The sequence below is a fragment of the Loxodonta africana genome, chromosome 22 (assembly GCF_030014295.1).
Source record: "Loxodonta africana isolate mLoxAfr1 chromosome 22, mLoxAfr1.hap2, whole genome shotgun sequence".
NCBI classification, from domain to species: Eukaryota; Metazoa; Chordata; class Mammalia; order Proboscidea; family Elephantidae; genus Loxodonta; species Loxodonta africana.
Window position 1 is genome coordinate 61,227,314 of NC_087363.1, and position 15,818 is coordinate 61,243,131.

The window sequence follows — 15,818 nt, forward strand, 5'->3', positions numbered from 1 at the left end:
TGTGGGTGTCGATTGTGAGATGAAGTTTGCGCCTTCAGCACCACGTATTCCAGTGTTTGGAGACAGCGTCTATGTGTGTTCTTGTATCGACCCATTACTCAGATGCTTGTTGCGGAAGACGGCTCTTTATTTCCGTACGATGGGCTGAGGCAAGTCTTTTATACGATCTTGAGTCTTTTCACGCAAACTCAAACCAGGTGCCTCCCGAAGGCCAGGTTCACACAGAGCTTATTAAATATTTAAGACAAAGGGCTAAGAGTAAGGGCACTGTGACACCTAAGCTTCCTTGATTTTTTTTTCCAATTACTGCTGGCAGGGCTCTGGCTCATAGCACGTAAGGGAAGGGGCCCACAGAAAGCTCTCTCATTCCCCTCGAGGGTTCGCCTCTGCTGGTGGCCACAGTTTTGCCCTTGGGTGATTGCCCGTTCCGCGTCCGGAATCTGTACTCGGCCGGAACCCTTGTTCCGCGTTCCTCGGTAACTAAGAGCAACTCGGGGCCTCCGGATGTGACGTCCACGTTCTTTCCCTCGTTCTTCCGGCTCTCGACGGAACCTCTGGGCTCCGGGATTCAGGAGTTGTCTACGTGGAACACGGCAGCGCATGCGCAGGCCGGCCTTCCGCCTCGGCTGTGCTGGAAGGGCTGAGGGTCTGGTCTCTCGGGCTCGGGGGAGGCGGTCCGGTCATGGCACCCCGCTGACAGCCGGCCGAGTGGACAAGGCGGTGAGGGCGACCGCTGCACCCCCGTCCCCGGGCTGGAGCCCGGGCGGCCTGGCCCTCGGCCTTCTCCCTCGGAGCCGCTGCCGTCACCGCGGCTGAGCAGCGGAGATGAGCTGGTTCAACGCCTCCCAGCTTTCCAGCTTCGCCAAACAGGCGCTGTCCCAGGCCCAGAAGTCCATCGACAGGGTGCTGGACATCCAGGAAGAGGAGCCGGGCGCCTGGGCCGACCCCATTCCTTACGGAGAGCCGGGTGAGTGGGAGCCGCGACCCGCGGGCCCCGCCGGCGTCCCTTCCGAGGCAGACGGGTTAAGTGACAGCCCTTCCTCGCGTGGGTCTGAGGAGCGATTTCTCCCCGGCCCGCTTCCTTCCCGGTGCTTCTGTGCTGTGAGTCGGTCTTTGCCTTTTTCCGGAGGAAAACCCAAGCCCAGGCGCCCTCTTGCCCCTGGGCGGCCTCGGGTGTGAGCTGATGTCGATGGCGCCCCTGCGTCCTCCCTTGGCACGGTGGCAAGTGTAGCTTTCCCTAACCTCCAGTCGGTGCCAAGATCTGAAGTTGTTAATCGGCAGGGGTAGGAGGAACAATAGCTAACATTTAGTGAGCTCTCTGTGCTTGGCAGCGCGTGACGTGCTTTATGGCTTTCCAGTCTTCAAAACATCTCCTCGAGCTAGGAGGCTCTGAGAGGCTAAGTAACTTGCCCTGGGTCACACAGCAGGTGGCGGACCGAATATACTAGAGGTATTACTCACGGAAACTATGGCCCAAGGTTTTTGGTTTGCATCACATTTTATTTCTAAATAGCCAGGTCTCTATTTGTCAGATCCGGTGAGCGTAATCTTTCCAGGATCTTTGCTTTGAGCTCTAAGCCCAAGGAAGAGTTTAACATTCTGGTGTGTGGGGTAGAGATTTGCAGGTTTTGGGGGTATGAACCTTCGTGTGATAAAGAAAAAGTTATTCTTGACTATTCCTTCTTTCTCCTTTTTATTTTTAATTTTACATCTTGAAAAGTCAGAACCTAACTTTGAGGTGCCTCACTTTAAGATATTTTGATCCTATTGCTTTTTATAAGATGTTCAACTACCAAACTTCAGAGGAAACAAAATATGTTTAAATATAAAAATATTTGTTTACCAAAAGCTGGGGCTTGAATCGTGCTATGTACTTTATTTTTTGAAGCAGATTCTCCAGAATAGCCTCAGGTTTTAGTGAAACGTTATAAACGTGTAGCCATCACCTACTGCGTTTCTCACTGCAGTCGTTCAAGGGTGACTAGAAGTCTTCAGAATGGAGTAATTTTAATGGATATCAGATAACCCTGGAATTTATATATTATACTCCAAGAAGCAAACTTGACTGCTGTCATTCATTAAGATGACTTAATCAATGTAATCAGTAGGCCTAATCTTGCTTATTCCTTTGCATCTTAAATTTGGCATCCCCCCCCCCTTTGCATATACTGCTCAAGTGGACATAAAACTATTTTCCCAAACTGAGATTTCCTACATACTTTTCATCTCAACCATTTTTGATGTCATATTAAAGGATAGACTTTAATAGGACTTGACAGGTTTTAGGAGCTTTTAGTTACTTGAGTTCCCTGCACGATCTTCTAAGTGTGTAGGATTTGTGATAATTCTGCTCAACCACTTTTAAATTTAGAAAATGAAGATAGGAATTTTAAAAAGATATGCTTTAAGCAGTTTAGGGAATATGCCATTTTTGTTTATCATTGGGGCTCTGTAGTAGTATCTGTTTTTGTGACTGACACAATAATTACCTTTTTTTATCCGGAAGATAGTTTTCTCCTTAGTGGGATTTTTTTTTTTTTTTAATCCTAATGTAAACTATAGGAAACCCTGGTGGCGTAGTGGTTAAGAGCTACAATTGCTAACCAAAGGGTGGACAGTTTGAATCTAGGCGCTCCTTCGAAACCATATGGGGCAGTTCTACTCTCTCCTATAGGGTGGCTATGAGTTCAAATTGACTCCGCGGCAGTGGGTTTGGTTTTAGTGTAAACTGTGGAGTCCCTGGGTGGCGCAAACATTTTGCCCTTGGCTACTAATCAAAAGGCAGCTCGAATCTACCCAGAGACGCCTGAGTAAAGTTCTGGCAGCCTACTTCCTGAAAGATGACAACCATTGAAAATCCTGTGGCACACGGTTCTGCTTTGACGCACGAGTTCACCAACCGTCTTTACAAAAAAGTAATAATTCTAAAAAAAAAAAAAAAAAAGCCTATTTCCGAAATTCATAATGGCATTCTCCTGATTGCTGATATATTTTGGCATATGGGACGAGAACACAACTTGTCCGTTAGAGTGCGTTTGGAGAACAGGACTTGGAGGATGGGCTTATCATTAAGTGGATGAGAATGAATTTGTTCTCTAGAAGTTCCTATTCCCATCAATTTAATTTTATCTTTGGAAAAGGATATTTGTCGCTAATATTTTGGGTTCAGTTATTGAGCGTTGCCCTCTAGCTTATGACGGTGTTTTGTTGTTGATATTGCAAGAATGAAATTAACATGAAACCAAATAGCAGGTAGGGTCATTTTGTCGTCACCTGAAAGTGAGGTGCATGTTCTTGTGAGGTGAAGCATCTGTCTTGGACTTACCATGGGTTATATAACAAATGTCATTACTTTCTTATTTGTTGTGGGAGGGAATGACGTACTTTACTTCCTTCTGGTTGGCCAGGCCAGGCTGAGTCTTCTACCTGTGTTCCTAGTCCCTTATAGGTAGATTTCATACCAGTTTTCCTCTTTAAGGCTCAAGTTAACCTGGAAACTAATAAATTATGTAGTAAGCAAGGAGTTTTAATGGAGGCAAATTACAGGTTATATTCCATAGTTTTTCTTTCTTTTTATTTGTATTTATATTGATTATAATAACAATAAGTAATAACATGTATGTTCTGTTTTTTTGTCAAAGGAATAAGTCCGTCTGTTAGTGGAGGATGGGATACTTCAACTTGGGGCTTAAAATCGAGCACTGAGCCTCAGAGCCCACCGATAGCCTCTCCGAAAGCAATTACAAAGCCAGTTCGGAGGACTGTGGTGGATGAATCTGAAAATTTCTTTAGTGCCTTTCTCTCTCCAGTGGATGTCCAGACCATTCAGAAGAGTCCAGTGGTATCAAAACCTCCAGCTAAATCACAACGACTGGAAGAGGAAGTGAAAAGCCCTTTACAGGAATCCTTGCACACGGGACAGTCAAGAACAACTGAAACGACAGAGTCAGAGGTCCAAGAGGCCTCTCCGTGTGCATCAGGGCAAACTCTGGCAGAAGATGCTCTGTCCCCTAAAACTGAAGGCACGCATGAAGAAATTGTTAACAAAGAGTCTGACGTGGAGGTGCCAGCTGAACCTCCAGAAGTCTCTGAAAGTGTAATTAATGTGAAAACAACTACAGAAAGCGGGTCTAACATTTCCACTCCGTCTCTCACAGCAGAAACGAAGGACGTGGCTTTGGAACCTAAGGAACAAAAACACGAAGACAGACAGAGCAATACACCATCTCCTCCTGTTAGTACCTTCTCGTCAGGAACTTCTACCACCAGTGATATTGAAGTTTTAGATCACGAGAGTGTAATAAGTGAGAGCTCAGCAAGTTCGAGACAAGAAACCGCAGATTCAAAATCCAGCCTTCACCTGATGCAGACGTCGTTTCAGCTTCTCTCTGCATCTGCTTGTCCTGAATATAACCGTTTAGATGATTTCCACAAACTCAACGAGAGTTGCTGCTCCTCCGATGCCTTTGAAAGGATAGACTCGTTTAGCGTACAGTCATTAGATAGCCGGAGCGTAAGCGAAATCAATTCAGACGATGAATTGTCAGGCAAGGGATATACGTCAGTACCTGTTACAGTTCATTCTTCAACTCCAAAGACTAAAATAGTTGAGTCTGTTGAAGGAAAATCTGAAGAAGAAGTAAATGAAACAATCATACCCACTGAGGAAATGGAAATGGAAGAAAGCGGACGAAGTGCAACTCCTGTGAACTGTGAGCAGCCTGATACCTTGCTTTCTTCTCCACCAATAACGGAAGGGCGTGCTATCTCCGACAAGGAGGCTGAGCAGAGCGAACCTGCTGAAAGTCAGCCAGAAGCACTTCCTGAGAAGGAAGATGTTTGCAAGGTAATTCTAGAAAGTAGAAGGGCTTTTTAGGATATGCTTTTCGGAGATGGAACTAATTTGTTTTAAAAAAATTTTCAGTGATGCATAATGATTTGTATTGATTAAAAAAGATAGATTTTGTGTCATCACAGTGTGGCTTTAAGGACCTTACAATTCAAGAACTAATGATATTAAGTTCTTTGGAATGTCTCCAAGGAAACTATTGTAAAATAAGTTGGTATTTCACTGTAACTAATCATGAAAAAGTTACTGTCTTCTTTGCTGGTGAGTCCTTACCACCTTAAATCCTCTCATGCTGGTGAGCGTATCAGTTTACAAAGGACTGTCTTCTTATTTTAACATCTTCAACTCCTTTGCAGATACCCAGTACCCAGTGCCGTCGAGTCCATTCCGACTTACAGTGACCCTATAGGACAAAAATTTCTTTTTTTAAAAGAAAAAAAAAAAAATTTTTTTTTTTTATAGGACAGGGTGGAACTGCCCCATAGAGTTTCCAAGGCGCGCCTGGCGGATTTGAACTGCTAACCCTTTGGTTAGAGGCTGTAGCACTTAGCCACTATGCCACCAGGGTTTCCTTCCTTTGCAGATAGAGATGTTAAAACAAATCTAAATATCATGGTTTTCCTTATATTATAAAACATTTTTTTTGCATGTTAACGTTATTGGTAGTAAATCTTAAATGAAAATGTAGTCTTTAGATTTATTATTGATGCTTTTCTGGTGTTATTAGTTGTTTCACTTTGTTTTCTTTTTGTGGCATTTTTGATATCTCCTATTGATAGCTATCTCACAGGAAAAGAAAGGGAAATGTCCAAGGAACCAAGGCATTACTTAGGAACAGATGACAAAGTGCTTCTATCCAATAATGTACAAAAGAAAAGTGGCATAAATTCTTTAACATTAAGTTACAGTTCTGGTTTTTCCTATGATTTTTAGATATAGAAATTGAGTTGGATCTGACATCTTTAATAGGCTCCTCTGAAATACAGGATGTCTCGAAGAAATGTCCTGTAAGTGCCATACATTGCATTATTTAATTAAAAAAAAAAAACCAGCCAGCTTCTCTTACCTAGGTTTAATATTATTCACAAACAAAATACCATGCATATAATGTCTTAAAGTTATAATAGCAGTTCATACTCCTAGAAGCCAACACTAATTACTATCGATAAGATATTTTTGAAGTATTTTCAGTGTATTTAAGGAGGTTAGCGATTTCTAAAATAATCTTGGATTTAACTCAGGTAAAATCTTATTTTGAGTCCCAAAGGCATCCTTCTTCCCCTTAAACACAAGTGTTATTGTTTTTGCAGGAACTAAGGAAATAGCTTTACTTTTTGCTTAGCTTTATACTGATATGTATAAAATTACATGCCTATGGGTTTTCAAAAATTACTTTTATTTTTTAAATGAAATGTATCATACAAAAAAAGTATATATTTTGTATTTAGGTTGAAGAGTAATGTATAAAAACAGACAGTTCAATTAGAATTGAAATGCCCAGCTAAGATAGGTATAGAATATTACTAGGGACTTTGAAGCCCTGTCCTTGAACTTGATTTCATCTATCTCCCCACCTCTTTTGGTGAACATTCAGATTGTTCTCAGGTTTTTGCTGTTACAAACAAGCTGGTACACATGATCTTGTACATGTTACCTAGTGCACACACGGAAGAGTTTTCTCCTCTGAGGTGTACCAGAGTGGAATTTTCTTCATCAAAGGGTATGTAGATCTTCAATTAGATACTGCCTCATTGTGTACAAAAGTGGTTGTTCTCCTTTCTACTGCAGCGCTCTGGAGTTGTACTGACTTGCCTCGTACCAGCTAGATGAATGTTCTTGTTCTGAATCCACTGTGTTCCTAATACTGATTTTAATTCTTTTATTCTTTTTATGAGTTAATGCTGTTTTGTTTATTCTAGTGATTGGATTGCCTCTACAACTCATCACTTGCGTGTAAAAATGGCCGTTTAAAGTTAAATGTTTTGACTTTTGTGTATTCTCCTTATCCAGACAGTTGATTTTCTGAATGAGAAACTGGAAAAAAGGGAGGCTCAGTTATTATCTCTTAGTAAAGAAAAAGCACTTCTGGAAGAAGCCTATGATAACCTAAAAGAGTAAGTATCTCACAGATGTGAATAATTATTTTTGTACACATTGAAGAGGTCCATTTACATCATTGTTATTTAGGAATTTTTTTAAGTTAAGATGTCTTGTAACTTAATTTGTTTATTGAAAATTGAATAGCATTTCAATTCTACTTTTCCATAGAGATTACTTTTCTCCTCAAATTATCTTTATTAGATTACATTTGGCATTGAAGAGAGTTGTTTTGCAAAAAAACAAAAACAAAACAACAATAAAAAAACCCAGCTCTTTTATCATTAATAAGCTTTTAGTATTAGAGATTTTAAACAAATGTATTTAAGAAAACTACGATATCGTAATTTAAAAATTCTAAATATTGGTTTGTTTTGAGGAGCTGATTGGAAAAATGTTATGCAAGAGGATTGAAATACGTTTCCCCAAGTTAAAATGATGATAAAATCAGTTTCAACTTTCAGAAATGAAAAATGATATTTATTTTTTCTTATTATTAATAAAACATTACTAAAGTTTTTACTTTTTAATAGTTTTTTTTTGGTGGTATGTTAAACAAATTAAGCAAGTAATTTTTCTCTTAAAAGTGACCAGGCCTTGAACTGGTCTATTTTAACAAAGTATGTGTTAGAGACAATGTTATCTTCCTTTTGAGAAGTGAGCTCATCATATTACCTTCAGAATATATAAGCAGTATCCTTATTATTAAATATTATTTTGAATTTAGTGAAATGTTCAGAGTGAAAGAAGAAAGCAGTAGCATTTCTTCCTTGAAAGATGAGTTTACTCAAAGAATTGCAGAAGCAGAAAAGAAAGTTCAGCTAGCCTGCAAAGAGAGAGATGCTGCTAAAAAGGTAATGAGACTTTAAAATAATACTAAAAACTATATAAAGATACAGATTTTTGAGTAATGCGTTCATAACATTTTGGTATTAGAAACAAGAGAAATAAAGGGAGTCCAAGTAGTATATTAACACTTAAATTATAGATTTTTTTGGTGTGATAAAATTACAGACTTTTGATACTTTAAAAAGTCTGAACAAATATTTATTAGTATAAATTACATATAAATTCTGGCAAGGTGTATAGCAACAATGATTAGGATAATTTTTGTAAGTGTTAATTAAATCTCAATGTAAATGAAAGAGTTTATCATTACTCTTGTATACTATTTTCCTACCACTTCAGACATATTATATATGCTATTCCAGCCAAAATAATTTTAAAATATAAATTTATAATGGTAACTAACTTTTTTAGAAGGCATAATATTGATTTATTCTAATGCAGAACTTTTAGCCTTGGTGCTATTGGCATTTTGGACTGGATAATTCTGTTGTGTGGGGCTGTGCTGTGCGTTATTGGCTGTTTAGCAGCATCCCTAGCCTTTATTCATGAGATGCCAGCAGCATGAACCCCAGTTGTAACAATTGAGAATGTCTTCAAACATTGCCGAATGGCCCCTGGAAACAAAAGTACCCCTGATTGGGAACCATTGTCCTCATCCTTCTAACTTGGAATAGTTGGCTATTATAGACATTGGTAGCCAGCTAAGGTCAAATCCCAACTATTAGTGGTAACATTGACTCAGCATTTGCCCTTCTCCATTAGGCTGCTTTCCCCCTTAAAGTTAGTATTTATTAACTTCAGTGTTAATGCTAATATTTATATTTCTGAGTATACTCTCTTTTTTTTTAAATAATTTTTATTGTGCTTTAAGTGAAAGTTTACAAATCAAGTCAGTTTGTCACATATAAACTTATATACACCTTACTACATACTCCCATTTACTCTCCCCCTAATGAGTCAGCCCGCTCCCTCCTTCCAGTTTCTCCTTTCGTGACCGTTTTGCCAGTTTCTAACCCTCAAACGTATGGAACGCTTCACGAATTTGCGTGTCATCCTTGAGCAGGGGCCATGCTAATCTCTGTATCATTCCAATTTTAGTATATGTGCTGCTGAAGCGAGCACTTCTGAGTATACTCTTAGGGAAAATAAGTCTGTCGTACACTTCTATACTTCCGTCTACCTGGTTGCCTTTATTAAGTGGCTCATTTTAGACACTAACAACAACTTGAGACTACATAACCAGCTTTACCTCTTCCTGTCCCTGCTGTATTCCATCTGGATCTCTCTAATCAAAGAACTAGATTTTAGGTAGTGTTTGTTTTCACTGGTACCTTTAGAACTGTAGACCTAAAATAGATCCAAACCATTAACTATACGTGACAAAACAGATCCAACTCAGCGTACACATTTTATGTGTACTGCCATATATAACCCCCCTGCTTAGGATCTGTAGGGAATTCAAAGGTAAATTGAATTACCTTAAGTGAGTTTACTTTTCTAGTGATGGAGGGAGACAGATAATGTCAACTATGTCCTGCTAGAAAGAATGAAATAGGTTCTAGACAGAGATGAATAAGCAGTTTGGAATGATACAGAGGATGGATTCTGAAGTGGGGAATTGAGGAAGGTTTTATGGAAGACATGACATTCTTACTGGACCCTCATGAGTGAATCAAATTTTGACAGCTGGAAAATATATATCAATGTTGTGAATGGTTCAGAGCATGGGCTTTGGTGACGCACAGACCTGGCTTGAAGTCATAACTCTACCACTTAGTAGATGTCTGACCTTCCGAGGTCTTAGTTTCCTTATTTGTGTAGTTGAATCACACAAGTCCCTCCCTCATAGGATTGTTGTCAGGATTAAATGACAATGGATACAAAACGCCATTTAAATACTTAATGTCAGTTGTTTGTAGGTATTATTTAGTTTAGAGCTTAGTTTTTAAATCAAATATTAAATCATAGAACACTTCCTCATCATCATACTCTTCTGATGTACTTTTAAAAGTTATACTGTCTTGACTTTTTGTCCTGCTGAGTCTCCGCTTTGAAATAGATGGACGCCTCATAATGATGTTTTTCCTTCCATTTCACACACGCGAGCAAGTGCAGAGAGTTCTAGATGAGGAAGGTAAAGACAGTGGAAGATGGAGACATGTACTCTTTGAGATGTTCTACGCAGAATCTTTAACCTGTAGAAGATATGTTTAGAGATATGGAAGAAGAGTATTGGAAGTTAATTTGCTCTCATTTATATTTCCATATAAAAACCTGTTTATATATGAATTTAGGTTTTGCATGTCATTTTCAAAGCTGTTTTCTTGGTCTTAATTAACCAAAGTAGTAAACTCAGGTTTACTTAGACAAAATTTATAGACTCCTATAGGGAGCCATGGAAACCCTGGTGGCGTCGTGGTTAAGTGCTACAGCTGCTAACCAAGAGTTCAGCAGTTTGAACCTACCAGGTCCTCCTTGGAAACTCTATGGGGCAGTTCTATTCTGTTCTGCAGGGTCGCCCTGAGTCAGAATCAACTTGATGGCAGTAGGTTTTTTTTTTTTTTTTTTAAATAGGGAGCCATGGTGGTGCAGTGGTTTAGCACTCCGCTGCTAACTGAAGGGTGGGTGGTTTGAACCCACAAGCATCTCCATGAGAGAAAGATGTGACAGTCTGCTTCTGTAAAGATTACAGACAGCCCTGGAAACCCTATGGGGCAGCTCTACTCTGTCTGTTAGGGTCACTATGAGATGGAATTGACTCGATAGCAGTGGGTTATAGGGAATGTGATTAATGATGGCTTCTTTGAATATGGAACAAAATTGGAAAATACAACTAGAATGAAGTAATTCTTTATGTTATTCACAATTTTTTTTTTTTGCGTTAGGAAATGAAAAGTATAAAAGAAGAACTTGCCACAAGGTTAAATAGTAGTGAAACTGCAGACCTTTTGAAAGAGAAAGACGAGCAGATTCGAGGATTAATGGAAGAAGGTACATAAAGTTAAAGTATTTAGCTGATTATGAAAAATATTGTAAGGACAGTATATGAAATATCTAGAATAGGTAAAGATATAGAGACCAAACAAAGTTTTATTGGTGGCTACTAGGGGTAGGAGAGAGGGGGAGAGGAAGATTCATGGTAAAAGAAACAGTGAGTTTCTGTTTATGGTGATGGAAAATTTGGCAGTGATTATTGGTGATGGTTGTAAATGTAATATAATTGATATCGCTAAATTGTACATGTGTAAAAAAAAATTGGCAAACATTGTGTTATAAGTATTTTTGGAACAGTAAAAAATATCGTTAGGTACAGGAAAAATATTTGTGACATGACTAATTGCTACTTCCTAATAAAAGGTGTGAAAGTCAGGAAGGTTTGGATTTAAACCTCAGAAATGGTAATTGGCAGTTAATGGAGGAATAAAGACTTAGATGCAGAGTTGGATATATATATATGTTGTTACGGTGTCACATTTTCGTCAAAAAGAACATTCCAAGATTGATCCTAAAGCACAGCTCTGTCAGTGATAGCATAATATCTATACGCCTACAACGAAGACCAGTTAATACAACTGTTATTCAGATTTATGCACCAACCACTAAGGGCAAAGATGAAGAAATTAAAGATTTTTACCAATTCCTGCACTTTGAAATCGATCAAACGTGCATTCAGGATGCATTGATAATTACTGGTGATTAGAGTGCGAAAGTTGGAAACAAAGAAGGACTGGTAGTTAAAAAAATATGGCCTTGGTGATAGAACTACACCAGAGATTGCATGATAGAATTTTGCACGACCAACAACTTCTTCATTTCAGATACCTTTTTTCACCAACGTAAATAGCGATTATACACTTAGACCTCACCAGATGGAATACACAGGAATCAAATCGACTGCATCTGTGGAAAGGGACAATGGAGAAACTCAGTATCATCAGTAAGAACAAGGCCAGGGCTGACTGAAGAAAAAGCTATCAATTGCTCATATGCAAGTTCAAGTTGAAGCTGAGGAAAATTAGAACAAGTCCACGGGAGCCAAAGGACAACCTTAGAGTATATCACACCTGAATTTAGAGACCTTCTCAAAAATAGATTTGACACATTGAACATTAATGACTGAAGACCAGAGGAGTTCTAGGATGACATCAAGGATGTACAATGAAGAAAGCAGAAGGTTATTAAAAAGACAGGAAAGAAAGAAAAGACCAAAATGGATGTCAGAAGAGACTTTGAAACTTGCTCTTGGGTAGCTAAAGCAAAAGGAAGAAATGATGAAGTAAAAGAGCCGAACAGAAGATTTCAAAGGGCGGCTTGAGAAGACAAAGTATTATAATGAAATGTGCAAAGACCTGGAGTTAGAAAACCAAAAGGGAAGAACATGCTCGGCATTTCTTAAGCTGGAAGAACGTTTTTGTTTCTAGGGGAATAAAACAATAAGTCCCTGAAAAAATAGAAGTTTGTGTGTCCCTAACAAAGAGCTTGTAACAGATCTTAAAAACCACCGTTGGAACCAAATTTGAAGGTTATAATTCTGGAGTTCATGTAATACCTGAATCCTTAATTTAGGTGATATAAAGTTGTCACTGTATTGCTCTGGCATCTTGATAGTCGATTTTTCATTATATTCATTTTAAATTTTTTCAGTTTTTAAGTATTTTGTTATGAAAACATTTATAATTACCAGGATCATGAAGTCAAAAATCCATCACCAGATAAATTATTACAAATGAACACTGAATTTCTTTATGTCATGTCTTAGAGAAGAGGCGGTTTTGGAAAGGGTAGTGAAGTGAGTTTTCTTTTTCTTAATTAAAATTTTTCTTGTTACAAGAAGAATGTTTGCTATTTGCTGAATTTTCTGTTACAGAAAAATGTATGAAGAATGAAAAAAATATTATAATCCTTCCTTGTAAAGAACTATGAACTCTTAAACATATTTTCTTCTAGTCTTTTTTTAATACTTTTTTAAATTTATGTTAAACATAAAGATCATATATGTAATTTGCAATCCTTTTTTTTAAAAAAACATTTCTCTGTGCCATTAAATGGTTTATCATTATTAAAGGCTGTATTAAAGTTCACTATGTGGATATACCATAATTTGTTTTACCATTTTCCTAATTTTGGATATTTATTTCTAAAATGTTAATGTTACAAAGAGCCGTAAGACGAGCATTTCTGTGCTGAAATCATTGAACTTAAGTGAATTTTCAGAGCGAGTGTCATGTTTGAAAACAGCTGGAATCAGTCACTTCATTTGTCCAGCATTTCAGTTAGTTAGTAAATCTTTCTGAACAACTAGTATTCAGGGACTGAGTTTGATACAATAACATGTATGACACAATTCCTGTCTTTTAGGAGCTTTCTTAAGGATGCACAAAGTTTTGTCAATTTTTTAGGGAGTTTTTTTTTGAAATTTATTTTTTGTGCTTGTTGAGAATATGCACAGCAGAATATAACACCAATTCAGCAATTTCTACATGTACAATTCAGTGATGGGGATGACATTCTTGGTGTTGTACAACCAGTCACACCCTCCTTTTCTGAGTTGTTCCTCCCGCATTAACATGAAATCACTGATCCCTGAGGTTCCTCTCTAATCTTTTGAGTTGCTGTTGTCAATTTAATCTCATGTAGATAGATCTTAAAGGAACACAGTGCTCAGGCAGACATTCTTTACTAGCTAAGCTAAACTATTGTTTGGTTTTAAGAAGACTTCAGGGGGTATTTTTGGCTTAAAGATTATTTCAGGGCAGTACCTTTAGGGGTCCATCCAGCCTTCGTGGCTCCAGAGGGAGCTGTTTTTTTCATCTCGCTAGAAATACAGATAATTTTAAAACACAATCTAAGAACGAAACTAGAAGAATAATGGAAGAACTGATAAAATAGAGGTCATCATTATTTCAAGAGTTAGATAAAGTTGGTATGTTGTCAATTGCAGTAGTAACGCTGCTTGTGGAAGGTTCTGGATCATCTGGATTAGCCCTGGTAATGGGGATGGCATTTCTAGTCAGAAAAATTAGAGTTTTCTGTATAGTCCTTTTTTTTCTTTCGTGTATTTTGTGGTGACGTGGCACTGCTTCCCGAATCTGCCTGTCAACTTTAGCAGAGCGATCAGCATTTGGGTCCATGTTTTCAAGCAACCGAACACCCTGATTTAGTTTAGAAATATTCCAGCTATTCCTTTCACTGTAAAATTTTTTGACAATTTCTCTCCTCCCTCTTCCTCATTCTTTCTTCTTTAGTACTTCTTTCCTTTTCAGAATTTACTAAGTTCTGATTTGTCAGTTGCTCTTCCTCCTGGTCTGTGAGCTGTTTCACATTGGTAATACCAAGTTCTAAATTCGGCATTCTTGCCACATGGACAGTTCTTCCACCAGTCTCTTCCATCATTATTATCCTGATCAAATGCTTGGAGTGTGTTCACATAACTCAGCAGTTTTTTTCCATAACCCTTGTGTTTATTGCCCCACAACATCCCCCAGGAAGATGCAATGTTCCGGATATACTAGAGAATATCATAATTCTTCCAGAAATCACTTCATGTTACCGTACCTCCATCTGTTGAAGCTATTGCTTCAGCAAACATAGTCTGTAGGTAGTATGCCTTGAAGGTGGCGACTGCATCTTGATCCATAAGCTGAATACAGCTGTCATGTTCGGAGGTAGATACGCCACTTTCACCTCTTGGTTTAGATCAAGTACGTGAGGAGGGCGTCCAGGGGGATTATCAAGTAGCAGCAGAGTCTTGAATGCTGTTTTCAAGGCAGTAGTTGCATACTTCTAGGATGAAACAACTTAAAAACCAGTCTTTGAATAACACATTTGTCCTCCAGGCCTTTGGGGTTACTTCTGTAGTAGACAGGCAGCCTATTTTTGTCAATGTTAGTGCATACTTGGGGGTTTTCAGAACAGTGAACAAGAAAAGGTTTAAATTTAAATCCAGCAGCTTTTCCCCAAGCAGCAGTGTGATTCTGCCTTTAAATGCCTTGAAACTAGGCATCGACTCTGCTTCTCTTTAAGTATAGATCCATTTTGGCATTCCTTTCAAAACAAACCTGTTTCGTCCACGTTGAACATCTGCTGTGGTAGATATTCTTCATCTTGTCTTATCTTGTCCAGCCCATCCTTGAATTTTTCAGAAGCTTCAACATAGGTGCTTTCTGCTTCTCCAGTATATGCATATTACATAAGCCACATCTGCATTTGAAATGATGAAGTCAACTCTTGGAGGCAGTAAAGTATTCGATGTAGCCTTCTCCTTGCTGTTCCCTCAGATTTGCAAAAAGGCTGCATGCTTTTGTTTGAATCGATCGGTAGTAAACTCACAGGAATCCTCTTCTGGATTTGGCCTTCTATCCAAATCATCAACAGCTTCTCCATCTCGTGGATTGGCCCTTGCCTCTTCCTTGTTAAAGTTGTTGAATTTATACCAATTGCTCCTTTAACTGCCTCTGAAATCCTATTCTTATCCTTAATGATTATTGAAACGGTCAAATGAGACAGTCTTCTCCCACATGCTATCCTGCTGGCTTTCTATTATCATATCTTAGAGCCTTCTTCACCTTCTTTTCTGGATTAGAACTTTCAGTGGCATAACTTCTTTTGCTAGGCATATCATTGGGGGTATTAGCAGTTCAAGTGTTATAGTGTGAGAAACTTGAACAGCTCAGCTTCAGATTAACAACTGATGCTTCTGATGGTATGAAATGCTGAATAAGATCACGCTATAGGCCTGGCCTACAATGAAGCCAGTCAGTGTCGTAACCATGAAGTCAGGGTCTGAATGGCTGTCGGGCGTATGCATGTTTCCGTTGTCATGTGTCGTTAGAGTTGAACATTGCCCATTGTATCTGTTACCACTCCCAGCACTGACACCCACCTCACTGTAGATCAGGCCATAGCCTGCTCTATGCGTGACTGTTTTGAACCATACAGCATAGCATCGAACATCTGAGAATTATAACATTAGCAAATTACGTGCAGCAGCATTTGTATGTAGTACATATTACTAATGATAAAA

At 38.7% G+C, this 15,818-nt stretch overlaps 1 protein-coding gene and 1 non-coding gene across 3 annotated transcripts in view; one reads left to right on the plus strand and one right to left on the minus strand.

Annotated features, from left to right (window-relative positions):
• The first annotated feature begins 605 nt into the window (after positions 1 to 605).
• Positions 606 to 15,818, plus strand: part of TMF1 (TATA element modulatory factor 1) — a 42,865-nt gene continuing 27,652 nt past the window's right edge. The window contains exons 1-5 of one of the 2 annotated variants that reach the window (XM_064275019.1): positions 606 to 967; positions 3,642 to 4,846; positions 6,860 to 6,963; positions 7,674 to 7,800; positions 10,681 to 10,786. In XM_064275019.1, the coding sequence (XP_064131089.1) occupies positions 826 to 967; positions 3,642 to 4,846; positions 6,860 to 6,963; positions 7,674 to 7,800; positions 10,681 to 10,786 (1,684 nt within the window). In that variant the 5' untranslated portion in view covers positions 606 to 825. The remainder of the gene's footprint in view (positions 968 to 3,641; positions 4,847 to 6,859; positions 6,964 to 7,673; positions 7,801 to 10,680; positions 10,787 to 15,818) is intronic. The other variant, XM_003409797.4, reaches the window with a different exon arrangement.
• Positions 8,814 to 8,917, minus strand: LOC111750630 (U6 spliceosomal RNA). Its single transcript, XR_002785734.2, has one exon. It is a non-coding gene; the product is annotated as a U6 spliceosomal RNA (small nuclear RNA).